The sequence below is a fragment of the Leptosomus discolor genome, chromosome 2 (assembly GCF_034619465.1).
Source record: "Leptosomus discolor isolate bLepDis1 chromosome 2, bLepDis1.hap2, whole genome shotgun sequence".
Lineage (NCBI taxonomy): Eukaryota > Metazoa > Chordata > Aves > Leptosomiformes > Leptosomidae > Leptosomus > Leptosomus discolor.
The window spans coordinates 75533889-75553060 of NC_141392.1; the positions used below are offsets into that span (position 1 = coordinate 75533889).

Genomic DNA, 19172 nt, shown 5'->3' on the forward strand with positions numbered 1-19172 from the left:
ACACCACCACTCCAAACGTCCCCCCGGCCTTCTTCTTCCCCCAGCTTTATGTGCTGAGCTTGACATTCTGTGGTGTGGAATGTCCCTTGGCCAGTCGGGGTCAGATGTCCCGGCCGTGTCCCCTCCCAACTCCTTGTGCACCCCCAGCCTGTTCACTGGTGGGGTGGGGTGGGGAGTACAAAAGGCCTTGACTCTGTGTGAGCCTTGCTCAGCAGTAACGAAAACACCTCTGCCTTATCAATGCTGTTTTCAGCACAAATCTAAACCATCGCCCTGTACCAGCTACTATGAAGAAAACTAACTCCATCCCAGCCAAAACCAGCACAATATTCAAGCTTGATTATTTTCATGCAATTACATGGCTGGCTAATGGGGAGAACAGCTGCTGCTAAGCAACTGAGGAACAGAGAAAGGGGGTGACTTGCTTTATATTAGAAAACTGGATAAAACCTTAGAAAGAGCACATCCAGAGTTTGGAGATACCAGAGAAAATAGGTGGTAGTGCTCTCTAGCCATGATGTTTCCTTTTGCAATTACTGACATCCTAGGATGGCAGCATTTTCAGGTAATAAAGGATATGCAAGAAAATGCATATATAGTAGATGCCTACACACACGTGTACATGAACAACAAATAAAACAAGCATTAGAGACAGACTCTGACACACAAGCTGAAATGTAGGAAATCCAGAAACAGGCTTTGTGTCTGTCATCTACTGTAAGGGTTAAACTGACCTCAAGACTTCAGCAACTTAAACTAGTGATCAACTTAAGCTGCCACAAGCCAAGACTGCTGGAAGAAATGTTCTCTTTTTTCTTCCTGCTGCTCAAACTCATCCCCTGCACTGCCTCCTCCACTGTGCAAGCACAGGCTTTCACACATCTACATGACGAGGCAGATCAGGGACCTGATCTAGGTTAAAAGTAACCCGTATTTTTTAGTTGGATCACTTTTACCTGGATCAGTTTCTGAATCCAGTTTGTCATGCAGGTATTCGAATGCTTGCACTGACACGAGGACAAGTGCAGGGGATCTCCCGTGACAGCGCTGACTCAAATCTTTTCTGAAAATACAGTCTTACCTTGGTGTGACCCTGCAGAATTACTTACTGACTTGACTGTGAGAAGAATATGAAAGCAGAAGTGTGCTCTACAAAATGAAGGAAACTGAAAAGGTACAGCTCAGAAAGCATGTGAGTTCCATAGAAACGTCCACACGTTTCTAAGTCTACTACTTGGATCAAGCCATTTACATCAAAAAGGACAATCACCTGATTTTTTTTTTTTCCTGAGAGTAACATTCAACAGCTTCAGAAATCAAATTAATACCTCATATGAACAGGAAACTGGCAACAGGTTAGGTATCATCTAACATCATCTTGTCTCAGTCCTGCTGCATTCTGTTTCCAATAGTTCTTCCTAATTCAAAGCACGGTTCTCTCTGATTTAATAACATAAAAGACTATGAATGATGTGCTTTAGTGAATCCTGCCTTATGCTTCTAAAAAGTTAGTTATTCCAGCTATCTACACTGTTGTATCGGGGGCAATTTCTTTCTCTTCAGCAGGACTACCAGATATGAACTTGTGCCTCCACCTCATGCACCACACTCATTTAGAAGAAGCCAGAATACTCCAGTATCTTAATGTCTTGGATTACACACCAACCCAGCTGAGGTGCAGATACACATCATGTTCTGCTGCCTACGTATATGACCACAGAGTGTCGTAGTGGACTGGTACCCCGTAGCACAGAAGTGGACTGCTGATACCGTTGTATCTTAAACTCATGCAGGAAGGGGCACCAGAGCACATCTGCCAGTGTTCAAAGACATTAAGCCGTCAGTGAAATAAACAGTGGTGGGAAGATACAATGCTAGGGAGGTTAAGACCATCACGTGAACAGAAAGACAACAGAGCACGGAATGGAGTAACACAAGAACAGAGTACTGTCCCTATCAAAGTCCTACGGAAAATGAGGGAAATGTATTAGCTAAGCAGCAGTACAAAATGTATTTGAGTAATGAGAGTTAGAGATGCTATTTGCTAACATGCTTCACCAGTAACCTCCTAGTGATTTATTAGCCTTTGTGAAATGTAAGTATTCATAAGAGTATCTTGCAGTTCCAAAGGTTTTCCAAATATCAGCCTTGCAAGTGTAAATAACTGTCAAAAAATTAAAGTTGTAGCTCAGTTTTTCTTTAGATACAACAAAATAGTGTGTGTTTCAACCCTATTTCAACTACTTCTGTGATGCAAGATTTCTCGATGGCTGGGTAGTTTTGACTTTTTTTTTCTGTTTGCATAAAAATCAGTTTAAGGAGGAAAACAGATGTGAGCTAGAGAAAATAAACAGTTTACAAAGAAAGAGTAGGAAACCAGTTACCCTTGAGTAGACAGGCAAGCTTCCTGTTCATTACAATGAAAAAATGAAGGGTAGCAACTGCCTGACCTGTCTTTTGTTCAAATCTAAAACCAAAACATATGTAAGGAAAATGTAAAACATATGTTTTACATATTGGACTTTTGTCAGATTTTATAGATTTGTACATTTGTCTCATATCATCCAGTCTTGCACGCATATGTAACAATATCGTTCTAAGTATATGTAAGAATATTTGGCCTTTTTATAGACTGATCTTCTACACTGCCAACTCCTTTGATATTTGGTGTGGGTTTTTTTTCCCCAAATCCTCAGCTCTGAGACAAAGAGACTGCAACAAGAATCCCAACTCAAGGTTTTTGTTATCATTTTAAACGAAAACCTGCACAAGAGAGCTGGAAAATGAGAAATAAGCTCTCCTAAAGGACCAAATAAGAGAAACCTAAATCCTCATAAATTTTACCCGAATTAATGACGGGCAGCTGGGAGGCCCCTAGCTCTGAGGACTCGCGTCCCCCCGGTTAATGCAGGTCTCCGAGGGGCTGTGTCCCCCACTTCTGATGGCGTTCAAGAAGCAGGGAGCCTGACCCCAGCCTCGGGGCGCCCCTCCCCAGCCAGAGAGGGCCCGAGGGTGCGGCCTCACTGCCGCAGCACTTCGGAAAGCCGCTCCCTCGGCCCCGCCAGGTGACAGGGCGGGCAGCTCCCAGCCCGACCTTTATTCCCGGGTCGCGGGAAGGTAACGGGCAACCTCGGAGAGAGGGAGGGGCGGGCGGGGGGAAGAAAGACACGCGGCGGCCGCGGGGACAGCGACGGGGGAGGGGCGCGGCGGAGAAGCACGCTGCAAAGAAGGGGAAGGAGGAGGCCGCTGACGCGGGGCCGAACCGCCCGGAGGGCCGGCGGGGAGGCTGCCAACAGGACGCGGCCCAGCCCCAGCCCCAGCCCCCGCCGCTCCGTTCCGCTCCGCGCCCGGCCCCGCCCCGCCCCGCCGCCACCCGCGCGCTCGGCAACGGCACCAACCGCCGCCGCCCTTCCGCAGGCCTCGCCCCCCGCCTCCCCCTCCCCCGCGGGCCGCGCGCAGGGACCGTTACAACCGAAGGGGGCGCAGGCGCCAGCGGAAGCGCTGCCTGAACCGTTGCCGCTGCGCGCGGCCCCCCCCCGCGGGTAACGGCGGCAGGAGGTTTCCCCGTCTCCCTCCTCGCCCCCTCCCGTGCCGCCTCCGTTCTTTTTTTTTCCGTTAGCCCCCGCAGCGTGCGGAGACTCACCTTCCCGCAGCGAGGCGGCTCGGCATCCAAAATGGCGGCCGACCCAGCTTAACCCCATCGTGTCCCAGCAGCGCTCCTTCCCCGCCCCGACCCGTCCCATCCGCGGCTCGGGATTCTGCAGCCTCACCCCAGCCCGCGTGGCCGATCGCCGAATCAACGAGTCAACCGCGAGGGGGGGGGGGGGGGCGGCGTTGGGAAGGTTTCCCCCCCGAGCCCCCACTCACCGAGCCCACCCTAGAGACAGCGGCGGGGAGGGGGGGAGGGCGGGTGTGTGTGTCGGGGAGTGACACCTCCCCCGCTCGTTACTCTCCCCGCCCCAGCACACGGCCCGTCCACCTCCCCGTTTCCCCAATGGTTGCGTCCGTGACATCATCATCATGGCAACAACAGCTGCAGCCCGGAGCCGGGGAGCCGCCGCCGCTGCTGCCGCCGCCGCCGAGGTGCCCGTGGTGCTGCGGGGGGACGGGCCCGCGCTGCCCGTCAGCCGCTCGCGACCGGCCGGGCTCTAGAGCCCGCGGGGCGCCCCGGCGGAGCGCGCGCCGCCGCGCACGCGCCCGGAGGAGCAGTAGCAGGAGGAGGAGGAGGAGGCGGCGGCGGAGGCAAAGGCGGCGGGGGGGGTGGGGGGGTGGGGGGTGAAGAGCGAGTGAGCAGCGATAGACAGAGAAGGCGCGTGCGAGGGCGCGCGCCTGTGTGTGAGGCTGTGCGCGCGCCGGCGGGGCGTGCGCGCGGGCGGGCGGGCGGGCAAGGAGAGGCAGGCGGGGGGCTGCGCTCGCTCGCTCGCTCGCTGCGGCGGGGGGAGCCGTGCGGGCTCCGCGCTCGCTCGCTCCCTCAGTGCGTGCCTCGGCGGCGGCGAACAACATGTTCTCAGTGCGGATCGTGACTGCCGACTACTACATGGGCAGCCCGCTGCCCGGCCTGGACCCCTGCCAGTCCCACTTCCGAGAGGCCCCGACCAGGCGGGTGCCCGTCGTGAGAGTCTTCGGCGCCACCCCTGCAGGTAAGGGACCCCCGCCGCCGCCGCCCTCCGCCGCCGCCGGCCGGGCGGGGACGGCCCCGCTGCGGCGCGGGTCCTGCTGGCGCCGGGCCCGCCGCCGGCCCCCCCCCGCGGCGGAGGCAGCGGCAGCTCCTGCTCTTTGTGGCTGGGTCGCGCCCCCCCCCACCCGCCCCCCACCCGCCGCTGCGGCGCGTCTCACCTGCCAGCGGTGGCTGCGAACGAGCGCGCCGGGCCCAGCCGGCGCCGCGGGGAGGCGGCGGCGGCCGGCGAGGAGGGTACCTGCCCCGGGTGTCCCCGCGGGTGAGCCCGGCAGCCGCCGCCGCCGCGGGCGGAGGTGTCGTGTGGTGTCGCGTCCCGCCGCGCACCCCGTCCGCCACCCCCCCCGCCGCCACCTCCCCCCCCCCGGCCGGTGACGGTGGGGGGCCGCGGGGTCGGGCCGCAGGTGCGGGCCGGGGCGGAGGGCCCACGGCCGCCGGGGCTTTGTGCGTGGCGCGGCCGGCGTGGGGGCTGCCCCGAGCGAGCGGCGGCAGCAGCTGTACAAACAGTGGGGGCAGCCGCTCGCCCCGCGCCCCCCACCCGCGGGAAGGGCAGGATAGCGGCGTGTGGGCGCGGGGGGCGAAGGCGGCACAGCGGGAGGTGTGTTTCTTCGGGGCGGATGGCGAAAGGATGAGCGTATAAGGGGAAACCTTTGAGCGCAGTCACAAGTGAGACTTCTGCAGTACTTGCAAAGTGGGCTTTTTATGTTGGTCCTACGCTAGCGTGGTACAGATCGCCTAAAACGGTAGGCACTGGTGCTGCACTGCAGAAAGGAACGTCCTAACCGCTGGCCACATGTTGCCCCCTGAGACTTCCTAATGTCACATCCCACTTCTCCATTGCCCCTTCTTTATGGACTCGTGGTTACAGTCTTCCTACATCTCCAGCGTGTTTCTGACCATCAGAACAAATTTCTAACGGATTTAATATTTAGGAAAATGAATTTAATGTTTATTGTAGTTTACTCATACATTAATTACCAAGTTGGGAAAGCGCTGTTCTTTGAGATGTTAGACACGTAAAGCATCCTTGCTTGTGACCCCTTTATACTTCTGTTGTGTAATGCTGACCTTGGGAATGAAGGTATTTTGGCATGTTTTATTGACTTACATGTTGAAAGTGAGGTATTGATACATACAATAGATGTTAGTCAAGACAAAAAATGTATAATAAAAAAGCACAGTAATGGTGTCTTTCCCTTCACCCAGTTGTTATGGTAGAGCAGATTTTTTTTGTTGGTGTTTTTGTTGTTGGTGGTGTGCCTTTTTTTTTTTCTGTTTAGAATTATCTGTCTGTTCTCTGTTTAGACACAGAGGAATGTGAGATGTTAAAGCTGTTGTGATCTGATGCATCTACAGCTCCAAATTATTAAGTAGATGAGTGGGATTAATAGATACAATATTGAAATAGAGGAACCTATTTTATTGCAGTTCTAATTTTGCATACAAATGAGATATTATGTAATAATATTTATGTAATGGCATGAGTAACTATTTCATTATTAAAAAATGTAGAGCCTGAGGTTGTCTGGCAGGTATCAGGCTTTCTCTGCGTGCGTGCGGTTAACTCATTAAAGCTTATTTTCTTTTAAGAAAATGTTTAGGCTCTGCCATATCATGAGTGTGGCATCACAAAGTAAACAGTGAAGTAGTTTAGTTGTCCAGCTATTAGAAACATAGTAGGAAATCCCTGGCTTCCCAAACCATAAACTTTAATATTAGTTTGCATAATACAAGCGTTTCTAATTCGTCTTGGTTAGAGAAGACACTTCTCTATCATCTGCAAAGGAAGTGTGATTTGGCTGTCTTCTATTTATTTCCTTGTTAAACTTTTTAATGTCTTTTTTTGCTTTCTGTACCTTTGGTAATGACTGATAATAAGCTTCAAGAGCTTCTTATTACATCTTTGTGTTATTTTTTTTCTTTTTAAAAAAAGGAGACAAATGTAATTCTGTCACTTTTCGGAGGTGTTGGACCTAAGCAGTCATTGTCAGAAGTAATGTACGTGACTTCAGAGAGAGGCCTATCCAATTATTTGCTTGAGAGTTGAAACAAAAAATGAAATAAAGCATAATCACTTATATCTACATTGACATTTTCTTTGAGGAGCAAGAAATAGTAGAAACAACTTCTAATATACTGGATAAGACAATGGTGGGTGCTTATTGTTTGTCTTGCAGGCAGTGCGATGCTTGTCTTCACTTGATTTGGTCTGGATAAGAATAACCCTTTCTCCTTGGGTTTAACGTGTATGTCTTGCCTGCAGGAAAGGTGCTCAGTTGCCATGCTGCCTACATGACAGCAAACCGCGATGTCTGTACATGCTGCTTCACCTCTGGCGTGATTAACTCTGCACGAATCTTAGTATGTTTAAAGCTGTGTGTCCGTGCTGTGCAGCTAATTGGGAGTCAGGTTCAGAACAGGCTCCTAATTCCACCTGCTGAGTGAAGGGGGATTGATTGGTGTGTGGAAGTGGCTTATGCAGATGTTCAGAAAGTTAAACGTCTAGCAGCTCTGCATCTTGTGTCTCGTATCAGCTATGGATGCTCCTTCTGAAGATACCTACCTAGTCTTTCTTCCCCTTCTTCTGGAGGTATTGTGCTCAGTGAGGTGTATGAATGACAAGGATTGCCAGTGTTCTTACCTTTGAGGGCTTTTACGTAATCCTGTACTCAACAATTGATTTGTAAAGGTTTGCCGGCACAATCCATAAAGTTAAAGTGGTTTGAGGTGTGGTGGTTGGGGGAGGTAAACCCCAAACTTTTAATTAAAAATAATGGGAGGATCAACTCCTGGAATGGATTGTGGTGGCAATAATGTTTGACAACTTCTTTAGGCCTTTTGAAGGAGAAATCTCGTTGTATTTGGCAAGACTACGCAAGTCATCTCTTCATGTCCTACGTCTTTGCGTAGTAAGAGCTTGAAAGGCAAGGAGTCAACATTTTGTTTAAACTCAAAAATCTGCCAACTATTTTCTGTTGTTCTGTAAAGTACAAAGAGTAAAATTTTGACTACAATAGCAAAGTGAAGTGAAGCACCACTAGAATTTGTGTTTGAATGCATCTTCGTTGGTTGAGCCATTTTATTCCGTTTTAGCCCTTTAGTGTTTGAAGCAGACTGGCATGTCTCATGACACGGTGACTTGGACAAAAGTATAATTTCAGAAATGGTACAATGCTGCCATGGCGGTAATACAATGAAAGCAGAGTTAAATTCATGCTTTGTTGTGTAAGATTGTAGATATTATTTGATATTGTAGTCTTTGTATCTCTAAAGGAGTCTTGTAATATTGCTGCTTATATTTAAAAACAATAGGGTTTGATTCGCTAGGTAATGCTCAACTATGAATCAAAATTTCATTATCTTCTCAGGCAGTATTTCCTTTCTGCTAGCTAGCAATTTTTGTAAATGCTTTTTATAAAATAAAATAATAAATTAAAAAAAAACCTTTGAGAAATTGCAAGGCCTGTTTATTAGAGTGAAATCATAATGAAAATTGGATTTTCTGTTTATCCATGGCCTTTTGTTTAATTGGTAATTCTTGAATTGTCATTCTTGCAAACTTGTGGTGTAAGGAGTTATCAAAAATTTTGATTCATTTCCTACTAGCTCTTGGCCATTTCAAGCTCGTGGGGTCTTTCCTCAAGATTTCACTGACCGCTTCAAAATAAGTATGTGAATGTTCAGTTGGGTGTTTCTGTCAGGTGCTTATTCAACTGCAGGAAGACAGAACCGAACTGTAAATCCATCCATAAAGAAATGAGGGTGAGACTAGTTGTCATGTTAGGAGAGACATTAACAAACGAGCCGAAGTTGCTAAATTATTGCTTCACTTAACAAGCCTGAGTGCAAAGTAGCTGAGGACACTGATAGTAAACCGCATACAGGATACCTGTTGATGAATGCTGTAAAACAGGTATTTGAAATATTATTAAAAATCAGAATTCTGATTTGGGCGTGATTTGAGGCTGATATGTGATAAATTTTACAGAAATAGATACACATTTTAAAATTGTTTTTGAAGGGTGTTAGCCTGAGAAATGTGTGTTCGTTTGACAGGACGGCCTCTGGAGAAGGCAGATTAGGAATTTACTTAAGAAAAAGCAACGTATAATTTGAGGAATAATATAACTCTGCTGTCCTCAACTGCCACCTTATGTGTTTGTCTCTTTTTGAAGGGTTTTGAAGGGGTTTGTATTTTGCATTATGAAATCACTGATCCAAGAATGAATCTTACTTCAGGGCAGCACAAACACTCAGCTAAAGAAGAGGATGTTTTGAAGTTACTCTTGCATGCTTTTGATTACGAGTTTTTCTGAGGCTAGGTGTAATTTAGAGTAGGGGTTTACAGTCAGCAAAATCTGAATGCCTTTCAGGCAGATGTCCAAGTTTGGTGGCTTCTCCTTGGTTTTCTCAGAGGGGGGGAAAAAGCAGAGGCAAATGCTCCAGTTCTAATCTGGCTCCCTTCCAGCAGCAGTAGCTCTGGTATGACTCAGTGAGGGGGCCTGCTTATCTTCTTTCTTCTGTTCTTCCCTCCCTTTTCCCCCTTCAGTCACCTGGCTAGGATGTATATCTGATGCCATCCCAGTGTCTTTCTCTCCTCCATTGCTGCTCACTTGAGAAGGAATGAGCTCATTGCAGGAACTTGCTGTTTCTGCACTCAGCTCGTGATTAATTTTTCTCCCCTCATTTTTGCTACCATTTCGGACACTTGTGTCCCGCAGTGGTCATTCCCTGTAGCCTCCTCGGTTCATTATCCCAGTGTTCACAGCTGAGCATCATTCCAGTTGCCATTTCTTCCCATATTCTGTTTTTCAGAAGTGGGCACTTCTTGTCAACAGTTTCCCAATCCCTTCTGTGGTTTCATAGTGAGAGTATGAGGATGCAAATAGGATACAGCTATTGTGGTGAGGCTTATGCCTCTGCCTTACTTTTTCACACCCTCTCCCAAACTATACCAGCGTACAGCTCTTGATAGGGGCTTATTCTGTGGACTGCAGCATGGCCTAGCAGATTTTTTGGCATCATACAGTGTAGCTCCACTTCCAGCATACCATTTCTGCATCTTGCACTGGCAGGCTTCTTGTACTTCTGAAGAGCTGTTTGGAAAATAGCCTCATGTCCATTTGTGTTTTGTTTTTTTGTTTTTTTTGTTTTTTTGTTTTTCTCCAGAGGTTTATAGCTTCTGTGAGATGTGAATAGGCCTGGAGTAGGAATGAGGAATTTGAGATAGTGTATTTATTCTGAGATTGTTTTCGGTGTTTGAATTTTGTCAGTGATGAGATTGGAGGTCATTAGCCTCTAACTTCACTGGTTCTTAAAAGGATGTGTTTTCTAGTGTTGTGGGGGTGTTTTTTGAAGAGCGTCCTCCTTTTTTTGAGGCGTTTGTTACATACTTTGTATAGATTGCCTGCTGGGTTGTTTGAGCAATGAGAGGCTGCCTGAATAAACTGTGAGATTCAGCTCTGCTGGCATGAAACTCGTTAAGTAGCAAATTTAGTACCCATATATGGTACCGTATATACAGCTTGCTTTAATTCTGTTTCTTAAATAAACCTTAAAATACTGTGACAAAATCAGTGTTCTAGAGTCCAAATATTGGTTTCATAACCATTCTTCTGTTTGCTACTATAGATCACCTCTTGGTCAAGTCACTGAATGTATTTGTGTTTTTGTAATTCAATCAAAAAAATACATATATAACTGACACTGCATGCTTAGAACTCAATCAGCTGCAGACTTCGAAGTGTTTCACAAAGTAGCTGCATCTATATTGGGTCTAATATATAACTTGGGACTGATTTTTATGATCAATGTCCCTGGAAGTAGACTAACAGCTTATCTCAGCTACAACTTCCAGTTCTGTAACATACTTCTTAAGGATGCTTTTTGGCTGCTTGTTGAAATATCTTCTTTTTCAGTGTGTAAAATGAACCTCCTCAAAATAACACACTGGCCTGAAAATAGTTGTCTTTCTTATTTTTACCAGAGTACCACATGCATATCACAACTGAGGCTGTCAGGATTAGACGATGTGTAAACACTCAGTGAGAAACAGCTACTGTTTGGTAATTTTTGCAGTCTGAGTAGACAAGATAAATCTCTGGAAGAAGGAAACAGGTGCAGTAACACCACGCTATCCGTTTCTTCTCAGTCTCTCATTTCAGAGTTCCAGTATTGATCATTTAATACCCTGTTCTGCTAACAGTTGTCATTACCCTGTTTTTGTCCTTTACCCTTGATTGACTTGATTGACCTCCACGTGCAGTGGGCCTCTGAGAAGGATGATGATGACAATGAAAATGTAACCATTTGGAAAGAGGCAGCATGAATGCTCATGCTGAAAGATTTACGGTGAATGTTTGGTCTCACAGGTAAAGCAGCTGAAATCTTTCAGAATGATTGGACAGGGTCACTGCGGATTCAGTCTCATGTTAAGGGAGATCTGATGATCCAAATCTCAGGACAATTAGCAGTCAACTTTTTTTTTTTTTTTTTCATTAAGCATTTTGAATCTCCAGCTATTCCGAAGCCAGCTTCTGAAAAGCCAGCATCACTTCCTGCTCGTCTGTGGTCACTGGATGTTAAGTTGACAACTGATGAACTTGCTTCTTCCTCTCTGTCTGCCATGTCATATGCACTGTCCCTGTGTGTTACAATTGTGTGCACTTTTTAAGTTTCTCTATATATCTCCTCTGTATTACATTTATTCTATGGGGAAAAAAGTTGTTTCACTGTCTGTTGAGTTGCTATCTCACATTTCAGGAACATGTTCTTGGCAGACAGCAAGGTATACCTTAAGCAAGAATGGATTTGCTTAAGGTCCCACATCAAATCAATAGCAGGACTGATAGTACAATGAAGAAGCTACTGCCTGTCAGCAGTGTTATTTCTGTGCTACTACCCTGCCCAGTAATAATGTAAACAATAAAATAATACTCCTTTATAAGGAGACTAAAGCTATAGTTATGGTAACAATTATGACATTAAGGCCTAGGCTTGATTAACAGGGTCCAGAGACTGATAGTGAGGCTGTAATTGCACTGTTATTCATGATACTTACCTGTATTCTGGTAAAAACAATAATTTTGAGGAATGCAGTGGAATAATCAAGTATATGAGCTTGCAAACAGGCAGTATTTTTCTACCTGTGATACAGTTACTTTAAGACTGAGAATAGAGCCCAAAATATACAAGAACCTCAACAAATACCAGAAAAGCTTGTACTAGATATAGGGGCTGACTGAAATGCCAGTGTTTGCATAGGCTTCATTCATGCGTGTTTAAGGTTCTTTTCTTTCAAGAGCTGCTTTTTATTACAGGGAAGTTACAAGGTATGTAGAAGTTTGTGGGTTTTTTGGCAGGGCATTTAAATAAAACTTCACGCTTGCTGGCTGGGGTGGGCCATATGGTTTATTAGGGAACCATTTGATGTCTGTACGCTCCAGCCTTTCTATGATCAGCATGCAGACGGCCATTTCGGATAACTTCTTCCCCCACTCATACATATGCACTCTGTCATGTTGACTGCATGTTTATGAGTTCATGTTACGTGACCTTGGTGTACGTGTGCATGCCTTCTCAGATTCTCTGGTTGTGGAGTCATCGTCCTCAGAGATACTCAAAAGCTGTCTGGATGCAGTCCTGGGCAACTGGCTCTAGGTGGCCCTGCTTGAGCCGGGAGTTTGGACCAGGTGACCTCCAGAGGTCCCTTCCGACCTCAACCATTCTGTGATTACTGAGATTACTCTTGTCAGCAGTCAGTATCCAGGTGCTCTATACAGCCTGTTTGTGTGTCCAGGTAAACACAGTTGCATCCAAATGGTGTGGAACGGTTGCCAAGTAGCTGTCTTTAAGTTGATTACCCTACAGCTGTAAAAGTTACTGGAAGGTTTTGGTGCTGTTAGGGAAAACTGATTTAGATTTGGAAAGAAGAAAAGAAAGGTATTAGCTACAGAGACCATGCTAGCTTGGGTTTGATCCTCAGTGACAGGTTCTTTTCCTGAAAATTACGGAGAAAGTAGGAGCAGCCACTGCATATTTACATTCAAGTTGTGCCTCTGTACTGTTTGCTGACTAAACCAGTGTTTACTACAGCAAGGCTGTATGTCCTATTTTAGGTGCGATATCAACATGCGGTACTTGGTGCGAATATTGAAAGGGCTATGGAATGTTGCACCTAATCCATAATACTTGGCATTACTCCTCAGGGGAGGTTTACAATACAAGTTTTCTGATTTTTGTATAATGAGATGTATAATGAGTCTTTCATTTTGTGTTTGAAACTACCTAGGTGGGTTTCTGTATAGCACGGTTCTTGGTAAGCAGTGGGAATTGGAAACTGATTCAGCCCTCACTTCTGCAGGTACTGCCTTCAGATCAGTAATGAACAAATTTTTATTGCTGCCACCCCTATTATATTTGTTATCCAGATGAGGAAGTTATTTTCTGGGCTTCTCGATATAGCAGCTTTTATATTTCCTTTTAAAAAGTTGCATATTTAACCTAGCTAAAATGTTACAAAAGACTTTCATCACAGATGAATCTTCCTTCATGTTCTTGTATGTTTTTATCCGTTGACTGTTAAGCAAATGGTTTTGTGGCATTCACATTTGTAAGCAGTGAAACCTATTGTACAATCTGTAGGAAATTAAGAGAGATTACAGGCAGTTTCTTACATTGAGGTAAAATGAATCTATTTTTATAAATACTTGGTATCAAATATTTTAATTTTTGGGTTGTTTGAATTAGCTTTGTAGTACTGAGGCTTAACCATCTTTACTGTTAGATCTAAACAGTAGCAGTAGAACCAACCCAGTTCTGCTGCGAGTATTATGTGTTTGTCTGTTTCCTACAATAGAAGTGGGTTGCGTTTTTTTACCCTCAGATTAATGTTCAGGTTGGAAGGGACCTCTAGAGATTATTTAGTTAGTGCAAACACCCTCCTCAAAGCAGGGTCACCTAGACCAGCTCCAAGGATGGAAGTGCCACAACCTGTCTGGGTAAGTTCAGTGTTTGATCACCCTTACAGTAAAACAAAACAAACAGCGGGCGGGGAGAAGAAAGAAACCAAACCCACCCAAAACTTCTCAAATTTCTTGTGTTTCCCTTTGTGAGTATTGCTTCTTGTCTATTCACTGGGCACCACTTAGGAGAGTCAGACTCACTGGTTTTTTACTGCTTCCTATGAGGTTTTTGTACACATTGATAAGATTCTTTCCCACCGCCCCCAGTCCTTCTTGAGGCTACAAAATCCTGGCTCACACAGCCTTCCCTTGTATGTCTGATGCTCCAAGCCCTTAATCGGGCTCCAGTATGTCCATGTTTGTCTCGTACTGGGGAGCCTAGACCTAGGCCCCACGCTCCAGATGCATCTCACCAGTGCTGAGTAGAGGGAAAGGGTCATGTCCCTCAACCTGCTGGTGTTCTTCCTAATGCAGCCCAGGACACTGTTTGCCTTCTTTGTGGCCGAGGCATGTTACTGGCTTGTTCATCCAGGACCCCTGGGTCCTTGTCTGCAAAGCTGCTTTCCAGACAGTCTGCCTCCAGCCCATATTGATGGATGGAGTTATTTCTCCCCAGGTGAGGACTTGGCGTTTCCCCTTGTAGGGTTTCATGAGATTCCTCTCTGCCCATTTCTCCAGCCTGTCAAGGTCCTGCTGAATGTCAGCACAACCCTCTGGTGTATAAGGCACTCCTCCAAATTTTATCGTCTGCAAACTTGCTGAGGGTACACCTGTCCGATGTCCAGGTCGTTAATGAAGATGTTAAACAATATTTGCCTCAGTATTGACCTCTAGAACACCACTAATGACTGGCCTCTGTGTGGCATTATCGCAAGGCTGCTTCTCCTCACTTAAGTTCCGTTTCTCTCTCTGCTGCATAACAGTCAAATCTGGTTTAGAGCTCTCCAGTGTGTGTTTTGTTGTTACCTCTTCCTTTTTTTAGCATGCCATCCTCTGAGGTGAAAGTGTACACGCTTCATTTCATTTCTGATTACAGCAAGGCTTGTTTTGTAGCTTTTCTAAGACTTTTGTGTAGATATCTTGGGTACAGTATGACTAAAGTAAAGTAGTAAGTCCTGGGTCTCTATTTTCTGGTTTTTGATGGTGTGTTTTACCTGAACAGAAAACACAGGAATGATCTAAAATAACTGAATGTAAGTCATCATTTGACTAAAGAGGTGCTCTTTATCAGAAATACAGTTTTAAATTGTCCCATGTTTTCCTTACTTCAGAAAAGGGGTATATGTTGTGCACGAAGTAATTTAACTTACTGTGGTAATTCAGATCATTCTTTATTATTTTTTTTATGTATGGTTCTTAAGTAATTTGTGAATTCACATGTATGTTTGTAAACCTGCAATTCCCATGCAGAGACGGATTTAGTACCTTTACAGTCTAGATTTCTGTTTTGAGTCTGATGCATTAAAAAAAAAAAAACAAAACAAAACCCACCAACAAAACCCCCCACCATAGGATAGATGGGAAGAATAGAATAAAGTTCTGCTAAGCATTTACAGATTGTGCCGGCACGTCAGGTTTTGGTGAGCTTGTGTTCTTATGCCAGCAGTTGGAAACCTAATCAAGGAAATAAATAGTCATTTTTAACCACTGCTATATTGAAGATGAAAGACTTAAGAACAGAAACCAGTTGTTTTAGGCAGTGTGCAGATAATGGTGGATAGTCCTCACTCCAAAAAAATTATGTTCTCTATAAAAAGGAGCGTTAAAAGGTGTAGAAAGAGTGATATGTTATGAAAACAGATGGCATGGCAATATTGTTAGTCATTATTTTGAAGTGGAATTTTGTAGGAGGGATTGCCTGAATGGAAAAACAGGAGGAGGGGAGGATGTGTTGAAAGGAAGGCTGGGAGCGGAAAGGAGTATGTAGAGCATGTGAGGTGAGCTGAGGGGGGAGGGAGGGGGTGGCTGGAGGAAGGAGAGTGCTGAGAGCCAGGACTGCAGAAAATACTGACGTGGGAGTTGCAACAACAGGGACCAGTGATCTAAGGCTGCTCCCTTTTGGTTTCACTTGCTTTGGCTCATGGGACTGATTCATCCCCTGGAATTTCTTATCTCCAGCCTTGTGGCTGGAAGTAGATGAAGTGTTATGTGAGGTTTATTGCTTTGTGAAGTGGGAGAGGAGGGAAAGAAAACAAAGTCCCCCTGACTGAGAACTGTCCAAGAGGTGTTGAACATACTGGAGAACTACAGTATTCTCATGAGCACTGTGCAGTTTGTGAGCATGTTTTGTGTTGCCTGCTTTAATGAAAATTTGTGTTGTTATCCTTAGGTTAAGGGATGTGAAAATGTAAATAAAATGAATTCCAAATATCTAATGTTCATCTTCTCAGTGTATCAGTAGAAATAAACTAAAACCAGCCAGACTTCAAGCCTGACTGCAGTGTGATGCACGCTCAAGAAAATACTTTTGCTGGCAGAGAGAGATAGGTGGACCTGCATAATGTAGGTGCTTATGTGGCAGATTTAAAAAACAGAACAAAACCCAAACACAGTGAGAAACAGGTCACTTCTTCAACTGATCATCTCTTCTTTAGTGTCAGAGGGCTTTCTGTAGCCTGTTTGTTTGTCATGTTCTTCAGTTGCTTCCATAAATATCTTACTTGTTTTGCGTGAGCTTGATTTGTTGAAAGAAAACCTTAGCAACGTCTGATTCTTTCCAAGTTAGTCTTTGGCTTTTTCAGAATGTCATTCTCCTATGGAAACCACTAGCAATGCGATGTTTTAATTTTATTAATAATCTGGTTTCTGTCAATAGTCATCTGTCTCATAGTAAACCATTTGATTTCACCGAATGTTTGTATTCTATAGTTTTTAAGGTTGAGTGGTTCCATTTTTTTACTTGTAGTACCCTCATGACCAGGGACTTGGTATTTTGATAGCAGAACGTTGATGGCGAGAGGCTGAAGCTTATACATTTGACAATAAAGTTGTGGAGATAAAATGGTAATGGGAAAGTGACAGTAGATCAGCGTGGCATTGGCCAAAGAACCTTTCTAAGAAGTTTGTTTAGGAGAAAACTTGGTGACTAAGGTTGCAGTGTAATGCTTTTGCTATCTGAAGATACATAATTGGGTATAAAAGGGTCAGGAGAAGCACAAGTAATGTTTAAAACTGAGTAGTACAAAACTTTGGCTGTTTTTACAGCTGCTTTGCAGCAGCCATCAGTTGAAACCTGAAGCTTGGTCATACAGTTGAATCTCTGCACATAGCCCCTAAGATGGATGGATGAGTTTTCAAATCCAGTAGCTTGCATTTTTTTTCTCTTATGTTTAGTTAATAATTTTAGATGTTTTATGGTGTGTGATACTGATCAGGAGTTTCTTAGTCCAAGAGTTTGATGCAGTAGCCATCACATTGCATAACTGTTGCTTTCTGAAGCCATCTGATTTTATTTGGCTTGTTTGGACAGATGCACAGTGTGGTTATTTGTTAGTGCCTTTATACTAGAAAGTCACTTAGAATTGCAGGGAAAGGGGAAGCAGAGGGGAAAGACTGATGCAATATATTTGCTGAGCTGAGGGTTGGGGTGGTGTTTTGTTTTGTTTTTTTTCTTATGGAGGTAGACTCAGTCTGTTGTCCTCAAATAATTGGGTTCTTTGTTAGCACTAATTGAGGTTTCAGCTGTTCCAGAGCTGAAAGTAGTTTACTATTTCAGAATATTTTGTGAGCTGCTTATTGATGCTGTGATGAGTAACTAAAGAAGGGTAGGTGATTTTTCTACCAGTTGTGTGTTCTGAAATACTGCACACACTGAAGCTCTGCAGAAGAATTCTGCTGTTTCAGTTAATCAAAACAGGATACTGCTCGTACTAGAGGTAGTATATTCATGCGAAGATTACAGGACGAGACATACATGAAGAGAAAAAGAGGAAAAAAAATAGAACTTGGGGAATTAGCAGTCCATTTCATCTGCATTCATGAAGGAGTGTCAGCTTTTTTCCAGCTAAGCATTATTACAATTGTTTCTTAATTTCTTCAAATATTTAGTGATCCTTTACAGATACCAGCCATTCCTTAATGTAACTAGAAGTGATGGAGTTAGATATACTCTGCTATACTGAATATAAGCCCTGCTCTTCAATATCTGTAAATTGTATATTTAAGTGCAGACCCAGAACCAGTCTTTTTGACAGAATACAACCTAGTGTAGCTGTTACAAATCTTGTGATACAGTTTTCCATAAAATTTTGCATGTGAAAAATTAATGTAACTCTAATTTTTAATTTTTTTTTTCAATTAACTCATAATTGGAAAATTCTGCAACTATTGTATTGATATTCTTTATTTTCTTACGATTTTTGGGAGAGGAGGAATATGTGATAGAGCGAGCTATCAAATAAATCTTTGGCTCTGTCAATACCAGAGTGATTTGGTATGAGTGCAGTTTCTTGTGATTATACTTTGAAGTGTATGTTTCATTCATTGGTGTGGGTTTGTTACAGAAAATTAAAATGTTTCTGGAAATATTGTTTAAAAAAATCAATTTAAAGATGAAACTTGTAATTAAGGGTAATAGTGTCATCTATACAAAAGGAATGGCTTCTAGTAAATTCCTACAGAAGTGATGCCAGTTCTTTTTTTTTTTTTTTTTTTTTTTAATGGTGTTGGTTTTCTAAATACTCTTAAAAATAGGTTATAACTGGCGCCAGCCAAAATCTCTCAGTGTTGCTTTGTTACTTCTTGGATAGATTTTTCCATGAAACTTACAGTGCTGGTGAAAGGGATGGCATGATGTGGTTGTCATAGTGGTAGCGAACTGGACCTTAATTGTAACTCCACAAATTCTTTCCAGTGTTCCAGCTAAGGAATACACCATGAAGTCCTAGTTGTGATTACTGTTACCGTACTTTAAAAAAATAATTGATTAGTATTCTTTGTCTTTCCTCCTTTTAGTGCTTGTATTCTCTCAATTTTAAAAGAAATGTGAGAACTAAATGTAGTTCTATGTAATGTCTTAAAAAATCACTTCATGAAAAGAAAACAAGATTACATATTCCAAAGTACAGCAGCTGTTTTACAGCAGCTGTTTTACAGCATCTGATTACAATTATGCTTTTTCCAAAGTACTGTATTTTAGGCAGTCTCTAATTTGAGTGTTTAATCTATCATGATTATTAATACACAATAAAAAGGAACTTATTCTCTGATACTATTTGCAAGCTAGAATTAAAATTGAAAGACTATGAGGTTTTTGTATGTAAGGAAGCAGTCCTTTTATTTTTTTACCCTTTTGGGTTTTTTTTTTATATTTTTGATGAATTTTCAGTTGACCAACAGAATTCATCACAGTGATACATTACATATTTTACAAGGAGGAAAGTGTTTTTTCATCAGCCTATGTTCTAGTAGCTGTCAGCATTTAGAGCAAGGAAATCTCCAAGTTGATATTGGAGGCTAGCCATGTAAAAGGATAAGGCGCCAACTGCATTAAATGTTGTTTTTCTGGCAAATAGTTTCTGTGTACACTCATCCCT

At 44.0% G+C, this 19172-nt stretch overlaps 1 protein-coding gene across 2 annotated transcripts in view; it reads left to right on the forward strand.

Moving 5' to 3' along the window:
• Positions 1 to 4501: 4501 nt before the first annotated feature.
• REV3L (REV3 like, DNA directed polymerase zeta catalytic subunit) overlaps positions 4502 to 19172 on the forward strand; it is a 124918-nt gene continuing 110247 nt past the window's right edge. For both annotated transcript variants that reach the window (XM_086482432.1, XM_086482431.1), the window contains exon 1: positions 4502 to 4640. In XM_086482432.1, the coding sequence (XP_086338558.1) occupies positions 4502 to 4640 (139 nt within the window). The remainder of the gene's footprint in view (positions 4641 to 19172) is intronic.